The following is a 12,575-nucleotide window of genomic DNA, read 5'->3' as shown; positions in this document are numbered from 1 at the left end:
TTTGGAAGATGACCACCAATGCATCCAATATTTCCAGTGCCACCTCCTTTAGTACCCTGGGATGTAGATTATCAGGCCTTGGGGATTTTTCAGCCTTTAACCTCATTAATTTCTCTAGCACCATTTTTTTTTACTGATACTGATTTTGTTCAATTCCTCCCTTTCACTAGATCCTTGGTTCCATAACATTTCTGGGAAATTATTTGTGTCCTCTTTTGTGAAGACAGAACCAAAATATGTCTTCAATTCTTCTGCCATTTCTTTGTTCCCCATTATAATTTCCCCATTTCTGACTGTAAGGGAGCTACATTTGTCTCCAATAACCTTTTTGTCTTCATATATTTATAGAAGCTTTTACAGTCAGTTTTTATGTTCCTTGCAAGTTTACTCTCATACTACATTTTCCACTTCTTGATCAATCTTTTTGTCCAGTTTTGCTGAATTCTAAACTGCTCCCAACCCTCAGGCTTGTTGCTTTTTCTGGCAATTTTACATATCTCCTCTTTGGATCTAATACTATCCCTAATTTCTTTTATAAGCCATAGTTGAGCCACCTTTTCTGTTTACTTTTGTGCCAGACAGGAATGAATAATTGTTGTAATTCATGCATATGTTCCTTAAATATTAGTCATTGCCTATCCACTGTCAACCCTTTTAGTAAGGTTCCCAATCCATCATTGCCAACTCGCGCCTCACACCCTCGTAGTTCTCTTTATTTAGATTCAGGACCCTAGTTTCAGATTCAACTTCTTCACTCTCCACCTTAACAATTCTATCATCTTATGGTCGCTCTTCCCCAAGGGACCCTTCACAACAAGATTGTTAATTAATCCTTTCTCATTGTAAAATTCCCAGTCTAGGATAGCCTGCTCTCTAGTTGGTTCCTCAACGTATTGGTCTAAGAAACCATCACATACACACTCTATTTATTCCCACTCTCTGTTTCCGGTCTGTCAACCAATTCTCAATCCATGCCAGCCTCTTATGTGGAACCTTATCAAATACCTTCTTGAAAGGCAAATACACCACATCTATTGGTTCTCCCTTACCTATTCTGCTTACCAGGAAATCCTCCTTCACAGTATTATTGCTAGTTTGGTTTGTCCAATCTATACGTAGATTAAAGTCTCCCATGATTACAGTTGTACCCTTATTGCCTCTCTAATTTCCTGCTTAATGTCTTCCCTTACACCTCCACTTTCTGCCCCTTGGTGTTTCTTATCTCCACCCAAACAGATTCCACATCATGATTTTCTGAGCCAATATCCTTCCTCACTGTATATGGAATCTCATCAAGTGCCTTCTGGAAATCCAAATCAATGACATCATAGTGATGTAGCCTTGAAAGTTCCAATCGATTCCCAGCATCTACAACCTTCTGCCATTCAATTTGACCATATCTGATCTGTATCCAAATTCCATTTACCTGCCCTGGTTCCATCATCTTCAATGTGCTTGTCTAACAAAAACCTAGCAATCTCAGTTTTGAATTCTTCAGTTGACCTCCAGCCTGTACAGCCATTTGGGGGAGAGAGTTCCAGATTTCCAATACCTTTTGTGTGAAGAAGTACTTCCTGACATCACCCTTGAGTGGCCTAGTTCTATTTTAAACTTCTGCCCTGTTGTTCTGGACCACACCACCAGAGGAAATAGTTTCTCTCTATTGACTCTTTTATCATTCTAAATCCATCAATCTGATCACCACTTCATCTTCAGAATTTACGGAGACACAGGCCAAGTAGATCCGAACAGCTCTAACTCTTACCAGTTGGGACCACATTAACATCATCACTGTGTGTCACTGTGGACCCGAGGTGGCAGAATCTGATAACCACTCCTGGTGGGGTGTTAGTTAGTGTGACCAGGGGCAGAGGTGCAACACCTTGTCCCATGACCACAGTTTTCTTGATATTTACAGTCAGGGAGAACAAATTATAGGCCTGGAAGAGACTGTCCATGAGTCTTTGTAGCTGAGTTTCCAAGGGGGTGACTAGTGCAGCATCATCAGCATAGAGGAGTTCTCGGAGTGTGTTTTTGTCTTTGCTTTCAGTCTTGGTAGATTGTAGAGCTTGCCATTTGATCTCGTACGCAAATAGACTCCTTCCATTTTTGCATGGAGTGTGTGCAGTCAGTGTCCTCCTTTTAATCATTAGATTTTTTGATATGTCCATGCTCATGTTGGACACATCTTAAAATAATCTGTAATCCTATGATTTACTGAGTGGGGGAGGGGTAGGTAACAGGATACAAGATCGACTGCTGAGCGATTGGTCAACCATCATCGTCATCATCATCTGCATCCTTCCATTGACCAAAGATGGTGAACACACAACAGACAAGGCATTCCAGGTGGGGTGTCTTCATACAGAGTCCCTTTGATGATGGCTGAAGATGCCAATCCTCGAGGGGCAGATTCTACCATAAGTGATGTACATGAAGCTACTGAGTGACGTTGTGGGTTGTTTTCAGTGTTGGTGTCTGTTGCCAAGCTGCAGTAGCCGCTGGTCATCATGGTGGTGCACACAAACCTACGGGAGGTGTCGCCATTTTCCTCTGTCTTCAGTCAGTGACTCCCAGGTGCAATGATCGATGTTTAGGGCCTTCACGTCACATTCGCATCCTTGAAACGGAACTTTGGGCATCTTACTGGTTGTCTGGCTCCAACTACATCACCAGACAGAAAGGCCTTGGGTATGAGACCGTCTTCCATCCCACAGATGTGCTCGAGCTAACAAGGCCACCTCTGATGAGTGCCAACAGATGTAGGAGCTCTGCCTGCGAGAGGACTGCCACACTCGTGATTTTGTCCAGCTGGGATATACCCATAATGCACCACAGACAGTGAAGATGGAAATTATTAGACTTCTTTTCTTGATAGCTGTAAGTTGTCCATGTCTCACAGCCTTACAGCAAGGTGCTGAGAACATAGGCCTTATAAACCATCAGCTTGGTCCTCATGGTCAGCTTGATGTTATCTCATACATGTCTTGTGAGTCGGCCAAAGGTTGTAGCTACTTTCTCTATGTATCTATCAAGTTCAGCATCAAGGGACAGACTGTTTGTCACGGTGGACCTGAGGTGGCAGAATCTGATAACCACTCCTGGTGGGGTGTTAGTTAGTGAGACCAGGGGCAGAGGTGCAACACCTTGTCCCATGACCACGGTTTTCTTGATGTTTATGGTCAGGGAGAACAAATTACAAGCCTGGGAGAGACTGTCCATGAGTCTTTGTAGCTGAGTTTCCATGGAGAATGCACCAGTGATGGTGACTGACAGTTAACTGCCCAGCACTGTTTGAAATTTAAACCAGGCAATTTGACTCTGATTGGTTAAGGCATCGCCCTGAGGAATGAGTCAGTGAATGGCTGTCACTTGTTTTGTTTAGCTGAAACAGGCACAATGTGTGTACATGTTCTTTCTGTCTGCAAAGAACAGGGCCCTGTGTATTAATATATGTAGCTTCCAGTACACGCAAATGCGCCACACTGCAAACCCAACTGATAATCTTAAATTGGTTGTCAGTGTAATTCTTAGCACACTGAGGATCATTTAGCAAATGTTGTCCAATCTTGGAATCACATCTAATGTTGGACCCTGTGTTTTGAGTTTTGCAAGCATGGGCTGGTTGGGTAGAATCTGTACCTTGCCCGTTATAAACAGCGGCTGGGACATGCTGTTTGATATGAACCACCAGTCTTAGGGATGTACAGCCTACACAATTAGCATCACACTGGCATTGAAATTCATACACCACATTACTCATTTGTGTGATGGGCAGAACGTCTTTTTGGCTTGATGTCAGCATCCTGTTAGTGGTGAATACCACTCATGTTGCTACTGCATAGTATCAGCATGAACAGTTAGCTTCACCTGTTACTGAAAGCTGACTCATTCCTCAGGGCAATGCCTTGACCAATCAGGCTCAAGCTGCCTGGTTTAAATTTCAAACTATGTTTGGCAGTTAACTGTCAGTCACCATCACTGGTGCATTCTCCATGGCAATGCCTCTACCAATTAGGGTCCACTTGCCAACCAATCAGCACTCTCTTTTCAGAGAGTATAAATTATTTTTCTCTTCTGTTGGTATTTTTGCAGTGACCTGATGAGTGCAAGATGAAAAGCTTTGACATGTCTCTTTTTTCAGCAATACCCAAGTTCTGTACTTCCAAACAACCACCTTGAGGTCATTTAGAGACTAATTGCTGGAAAAAATTTGTGTAGATTGGCAGCTACTTGTAAATCCCTAATATCTGACTTTGGCAGAAACCAGGTATCAAGGTCAGAAAAACTAGGAGAAAATGATTGGATTCCCCTCTGTTTTTTGAGATGTGAGCAATGGACAAGAGGCAAGTTTTTACAAATAAACATTTTAATTACTTCAGTCTGTGTTAACACGGTAATGGTTTTCCATCCCATGGTACTAACCTGGAGCTGATCCCTCGAGAACATGTCCAATGAAATATTGCTGGTCAAAGGTTGGTCTGTTATCATTCTGGTCAATAACAATGATCTCCAGATCTGTGGGATCTTCCAATGGTGTTCCTGTCTCATCGACAGCGTAAGCTTTGATCTGTGTAAAACAAACCCAGCCAATTACCTCAGATTTTCAGACCTGATGTAGCCTCTGCTGACTCTCTTGCTTTTCCTACCTTATAACTGCTCTTCTCCTCACGGTCCAGCACTGTGGTCAGGGACACAAGTCCTGTGTCATGGTCAATGCTGAAGATTCCCTTTGGCTCTTCATCTACTCCTGGTCCTTTAATGCTGTAAATCACATTGCTGGGAAGCTTGTCTGATTTAATCTGTTCACAAAACAAAGGTAAATTATATGCATCCTCCATCTGTTTTTATCTTTCTCCATCCCCATTTTCCATGTATGTTTCTCAATTCTGTTCTCCTCCTTTCCATTAAGATGACTCTTCGAACATTGTCAAACAATTGGCTGATAACAAACACAATGAGTCCCACATTCTGCAATTCCCTCCCAAAATCTTTCATTGCTCTGCTTCCCTTTCATCCTGTAAAATTCAACTCCTTCCACTAAGATTCAGGTCGCTCATTTTTCTTACATCTCTCTGAAGCTCATTGGAATATTTTACTACATTAACAATGCAACATAAATGCAGTACTCCCTCAGTACTGACCCTCTGACAGTGCAGCACTCCCTCAGTACTGACCCTCTGACAGTGCAGCACTCCCTCAGTACTGACCCTCTGACAGTGCAGCACTCCCTCAGTACTGACACTCTGACAGTGCAGCACTCCCTCAGTACTGACACTCTGACAGTGCAGCACTCCCTCAGTACTGACACTCTGACAGTGCAGCACTCCCTCAGTACTGACACTCTGACAGTGCATCACTCCCTCAGTACTGACCCTCTGACAGTGCGGCACTCCCTCAGTACTGACCCTCTGACAGTGCATCACTCCCTCAGTACTGACACTCTGACAGTGCATCACTCCCTCAGTACTGACCCTCTGACAGTGCAGCACTCCCTCAGTACTGACCCTCTGACCGTGCAGCACTCCCTCAGTACTGACCCTCTGACCGTGCAGCACTCCCTTAGTACTGACCCTCTGACAGTGCAGCACTCCCTCAGCACTGATCTCCACCAGCACAGTACTCCCTCAGTATTGATCCTTCAACAGAGCAGCACTCCCTTAGTACTGCCTCTCTAGCTATGCAGTGTCCCTCAGTCTCCTGCATTGAGATTGTGAGCGGAGATTAATGAGAAAATCGGATTTTTTTTGGTGGACTTGGTGGGATAATTCTCTCCTAGAGTGCTGGCTACTAAGCAAAGCTAACATGGGAGAATCAATCGCCGCCCAGCTCTGTACGCACATTCCTGACTGGGACTGATGATGTGACTGTACCTGAACAAGCTGGAATGGGATCTTCCTGCTGTTCTCAGAGACAGCAATAGGAGGAATGACCCAGGCTCTTCGAACTCTTGTTAACCCTTCAGTTCCTTTTTTCAGTCTCCATGGATAGAGAACGGGGACGGTCGGTGACTGTGAGGCCTGAGCTGTCACCGCGATGGATATCTAGAGAGGAACATAAAATACATAAACAAAGAAATAATTAGCAGATTCCTGTCGACTGAAGTTGTGACTCTGCCACAACCAACAAACTCCAACATCACCAACAAAACCCGTTACCAACGAAACCCAAAACCACGAACAAAACCTGTCACGAACAAAACCCGTCATCACCAACAAAACCCGTCATCACCAACAAAACCAGACATCACCAACAAAACCCAACATCACCAACAAAACCCGTCATCACCAACAAAACCCAACATCACCAACAAAACCCGACATCACCAACAAAACCCGTCATCACCAACAAAACCCAACATCACCAACAAAACCCGACATCACCAACAAAACCCGTCATCACCAGCAAAACCCCTCCAACAAAATGCGTCATCGCCACCAAAACCTGACATCACAAAGAAAACCCGACATCACCAACAAAACCCAACATAACCAACAAAACCCGTCATCAACACCAAAACCGACATCACCAACAAAACCCGACATCACTAACAAAATCCATCATCAACAGCTAAACCGACATCACCAACAAAACCCGTCATCGCCAGCTAAACCCATCCACCAAAATCTGTCATCGCCACCAAAACCTGACGTCACCAGCAAAACCCGTCATCACCAACAAAACCCAGCATAACCAACAAAGCCCGGCATCACCAACAAAACCCTAAAACCACCAAAAAAACCCGACATCACCAACAAAACCCTAAAACCACCAACAAAACCCGACAGCACCAACAAAACCCGAAACCAACAACAAATCCGACATCACCAACAAAATCCGGCATCACCAACAAAACCGAAAATCAACAAAACCCAGCATCACCAACAAAACCCGAAATCCACAAAACACGACACCAACAAAATCCGTCACCACCAACAAAACCCGACATCACCAACAAAGCCCGGCATCACCAACAAAACCCTAAAAGCACCAACAAAACCCGACAGCACCAACAAAACCTGAAATCCACAAAACACGACACCAACAAAACCCGGCATCACCAACAAAACCCGACATCACCAACAAAACCCGGCATCACCAACAAATCCGACATCACCAACAAAATCCGACATCACCAACAAAACCCGACATCACCAACAAAACCGAAAATCAGCAAAACCCGGCATCACCAACAAAACCCAAAATCAACAAAACACGACACCAACAAAATCCGACAGCACCAACAAAACCCGACATCAACAACAAAACTCGACATCACCAACAAAACCGAAAACCAACAACAGAATCCGACATCACCAACAAAATCCGGCATCACCAACAAAACCCGACATCACCAACAAAAACGAAAATCAACAAAACCCAGCATCACCAACAAAACCCGAAATCCACAAAACACGACACCAACAAAATCCGACACCACCAACAAAACCCGACATCACCAACAAAGCCCGGCATCACCAACAAAACCCTAAAACCACCAACAAAACCCGACAGCACCAACAAAACCCGAAACCAACAACAAAATCCGACATCACCAACAAAATCCGACATCACCAACAAAACCCGACATCACCAACAAAACCAAAAATCAACAAAACCCAGCATCACCAACAAAACCCGAAATCAACAAAACACGAGACCCACAAAATCCGACAGCACCAACAAAACCCGACATCACCAACAAAACCAGACATCACCAACAAAACCCGAAACCAACAACAAAATCCGACATCACCAACAAAATCCGGCATCACCAACAAAACCCGACATCACCAACAAAACCAAAAATCAACAAAACCCAGCATCACCAACAAAACCCGAAATCCACAAAACACGACACCAACAAAACCCGGCATCACCAACAAAACCCGACATCACCAACAAAACCCGGCATCACCAACAAATCCGACACCACCAATAAAACCTGTCATCACCAACAAAACCTGTCATTACCAACAAAACCTGACATTACCATCAAAATCCAACATCACCAAGAAAACCCGACATCACCAACAAAATCCGACATCACCAACAAAATCCGACATCACCAACAAAACCCGACATCACCAACAAAACCCGCCATCACCAACAAAACCCGCCATCACCAACAAAACCTGACATCACCAACAAAACCAGAAATCAACAAAACCCAGCATCACCAACAAAATCCGACATCACCAACAAAACCCGACATCACCAACAGAGCCCGGCATCTCCAACAAAACCTGACATCACCAACAAAACTCGATTTCACCAACAAAACCTGACATCACCAACAAAACCCAAAATCACCAACAAAATCCGAGACCAACACCCAGCATCACCTATAAAACCCAACATCACCAAGAAAACCCATTATCACCAACAAAAAAGACATCACTGACAAAGTCCGTCATCACCAACAAAACCCGTTCAAAACGACGTGTCATCACCAACAAAACCCGATACCAACAACAAAACCCGACATCACCAACAAAACCCGACATCACCAACAAAACCAGTCACCACAAACAAAACTCGATATCACCAACAAAAACCATCACCACCAACAAAACCCATCACGTACAAAACCCATCATCACCGACAAAAACCAGACATCACCAACAAAACCCTTCAACACCAACAAAACCCATAATCACCAACAAAACCTGTCATCACCACCAACACTGGCATTACCAACAAAACCCGTCATCACCAGCAAAACCCGTCCAACAAAACCTGTCATCACCACGAAAACTTGACGTCACCAACAAAACCAGACAGCACCAACAAAACCCGACATCACCAACAAAACTCGATATCACCAACAAAGTTCGACATCACCAACAAAACCCGAAATCACCAACAAAATCCCTCACCAACACCCAGCATCACCTACAAAACCCAACATTACCAACAAAACCATACATCACCAACAAAACCTGTTATCACCAACAAAACCGACATCACTGACAAAATCCGTCATCACCAACAAAACCCGTTCAACAAGATGTGTCACCACCACCAAAACCCGACATCACCAACAAAACCAGAAACCAACAATAAAACCCGACATCATCAACAAAACCTGATATCACCAACAAAACCCGACATCACCAACAAAACCAGTCACCACAAATAAAACCCGACATCACCATCAAAACCCATCACCAACAAATTCCAACATCAGCAACAAAACACATCACCAACAAAACCGGACATTGCCAACAAAACTTGATATCACCAAAAAAACCGACATCACCATCAAAACCCGACATCATCAACAAAAAGCGACATCACCAACAAAACCCGACATTACCAACAAAACCTGAAATCACCAACAAAACCAACATCACCATCAAAACCCAACACCTAAAAAACCCGTCACGACCAACAAAACCCGTCCAACAAAACGTGTCATCACCACAAAAAGATGACATCACCAACAAAACCCGAAATCACCAACAAAACCCAACACCAACAAAACCCGACATCACCAACAAAACCCACAATAACCATCAAAACTCGACATCACCAACAAAACCCGACATCACCAACAAAACCAGACATCACCAACAAAACCCGAAATCACCAACAAAACCTGAAATCACCAACGAAATCCCTCACCAACACCCAGCATCACCTACAGAACACAACATCACCAAGAAAACCATACATCACCAACAAAACCCGTTATCACCAACAAAAACAACATCACTGACAAAATCCGTCATCACCAACAAAACACGTTCAAAAAGACGTGTCATCACCACCAAAACCCGACATCACCAACAAAACCCGTTACCAACAACAAAACCCGACATCACCACCAAAACCCGACATCACCAACAAAACCAGACATCACCAACAAAACCAGTCACCACAAACAAAAGCCGACATCACCAACAAAATCCTTCAACACCTACAAAAAACTTCATCATCAACAAAACCCAACATCATCAACACAAGCCGTAATCGCAAAAAAAAGTCCGACATCACCAACAAAACCCATCACCAACAAAACTCGACATCAGCAACAAAGCCCAACATCACCAACAAGTCCGACACAACCAATAAAACCTGTCATCACCAACAAAACCTGTCATTACCAACAAAACATGACATTACCATCAAAACCCAACATCACCAACAAAACCCGACATCACCAACAAAACCCGACATCACCAACAAAACCTGACATCACCACCAAAACGGAGATCAGCAACAAAACCGAGATCACCAACAAAATCTGTCCAACAAAACCCGACACCAATAAAACACATCATCAGCAACAAAATCCGACACCAACAAAACACGACATCACCAACAAAATCCGACATCACCAACAAAACCCGACATCACCAACAAAACCCGCCATCACCAACAAAACCCAACATCACCAATAAAACCCGCCATCACCAACAAAACCCGACATCATCAATAAAACCGGAAATCAACAAAACCCAGCATCACCAACAAAAACTGAAATCAAGAAAACACGACACCAACAAAATCCGACAGCACGAACAAAACCCGACATCACCAACAAAACCCGACATCACCAACAAAGCCCGGCATCACCAACAAAACCCTAAAACCACCAAGAAAACCCGACGTCACCAACAAAACCCAACAACACAACAAAACCCGGCATCAGCAACAAAAGCCATCACCACCAACAAAACCCATCACGTACAAAACCCATCATCACCGACAAAACCAGACATCACCAACAAAACCCTTCAACACCAACAAAACCCATCATCACCAACAAAACCTGTCATCACCACCAACAATGATATTACCAACAAAACCCATCATCACCAGCAAAATCCGTCCAACAAAAACTGTCATCACCACGAAAACCTGACATCACCAACAAAACCCGACAGCACCAACAAAACCCATCATCACCAACAAAACTCGATATCACCAGCAAAACTCGACATCACCAACAAAACCCGAAATCACCAATAAAATCCCTCACCAACACCGAGCATCACCTACAAAACCCAACATTACCAACAAAACCATACATCACCAACAAAACCCGTTATCACCAACAAAACCGACATCACTGACAAAATCCGTCATCACCAACAAAACCCGTTCAACAAGATGTGTCATCACCACCAAAACCCGACATCACCAACAAAACCAGAAACCAACAACAAAACCCGACATCATCAACAAAACCTGATAACACCAACAAAACCCGACATCACCAACAAAACCCATCACCAACAAATTCCAACATCACCAACAAAACACATCACCAGCAAAATCGGTCATTGCCAACAAAACTTGATATCACCAAAAAAACCGACATCACCATCAAAACCCGACATCATCAACAAAACCGAAATCACCATCAAAACCCAACACCTAAAAAACCCGTCACGACCAACAAAACCCGTCCAACAAAACGTGTCATCACCACAAAAAGATGACATCACCAACAAAACCGACATCACCATCAAAACCCAACACCAACAAAACCCGCCATCACCAACAAAACCCGTCACCAACAAAACCCAACATTAGCAACAAAACCCGACATCACCAACAAAACCCGACATCACCAACTAAACCAGACAGCACCAACAAAATCCAACATCACCAACAAAACTCGATATCACCAACAAAACGCGAAATCACCAACAAAACCCGAAATCACCAACAAAATCCGTCACCAACACCCAGCATCACCTACAAAACCCAACATCACCAACAAAACCAGACATCACCAACAAAACCCGTTATCACCAACAAAACCGACATCACTGACAAAATCCATTATCGTCAACAAAACCCGTTCAACAAGACGTGTCATCACCTCCAAAACCTGACATCACCAACAGAACCAGACATCACCAACAAAACCCATCACCAACAATTTCCAACATCACCAACAGAACCCATCACCAACAAAACCGGTCATTGCCAACAAAACCTGATATCACCAACAAAACCCGACATCACCAACAAAACCCATCACCAACAATTTCCAACATCACCAACAAAACCCATCACCAACAAAACCGGTCATTGCCAACAAAACCTGATATCACCAAAAAAGCCGACATCACCATCAAAACCCGATATGACCAACAAAGCCCGGCATCACCAACAAAACCCAAAACCACCAAGAAAATCAGATGTCACCAACAAAACCCAACAACACCTCAAAACCCGGCATCACCAACAAAAGCCATCACCACCAACAAAACCCATCATGTACAAAACCCGTAACCACCGACAAAACCGGACATCACCAACAAAACCGGACATCACCAACAAAATCCTTCATCATCAACAAAACCCAACATCATCAACACAACCCGTATTCACAAAAATAAATCTGACATCACCAACAAAACCCATCACCAACAAAACCTGACATCACCAACAAAACCCGACATCACCAACAAAACCCGACATTACCAACAAAACTCAACATCACCAACAAAACCCAACATCATCAACAAAATCCGACATCACCAACTAAACCCGTCATCACCAACAAAATCCGACATCACCAACAAAATCCGACATCACCAACAAAACTCGACATC

The 12,575-nt window shown here is 43.7% G+C and overlaps 1 protein-coding gene across 1 annotated transcript in view; it reads right to left on the bottom strand.

The window, feature by feature from the left end:
* cdh15 (cadherin 15, type 1, M-cadherin (myotubule)) overlaps positions 1-6,209 on the bottom strand; it is a 51,363-nt gene extending 45,154 nt beyond the window's left edge. Inside the window, exons 1-4 of the mRNA XM_041191716.1 lie at positions 6,159-6,209; positions 5,874-6,044; positions 4,650-4,802; positions 4,426-4,570 (exon numbers count right to left, since the gene is read on the bottom strand). Coding sequence (XP_041047650.1) covers positions 4,426-4,570; positions 4,650-4,802; positions 5,874-6,044; positions 6,159-6,209 — 520 coding nt within the window. The remainder of the gene's footprint in view (positions 1-4,425; positions 4,571-4,649; positions 4,803-5,873; positions 6,045-6,158) is intronic.
* Between the last annotated feature and the right edge of the window lie 6,366 nt (positions 6,210-12,575).

This window comes from Carcharodon carcharias, chromosome 7, assembly GCF_017639515.1.
Source record: "Carcharodon carcharias isolate sCarCar2 chromosome 7, sCarCar2.pri, whole genome shotgun sequence".
In the NCBI taxonomy this organism is placed as follows: Eukaryota; Metazoa; Chordata; class Chondrichthyes; order Lamniformes; family Lamnidae; genus Carcharodon; species Carcharodon carcharias.
The sequence above is the reverse complement of the archived record's forward strand: the minus strand, read 5'-3'. Positions and strand labels throughout refer to the sequence as shown.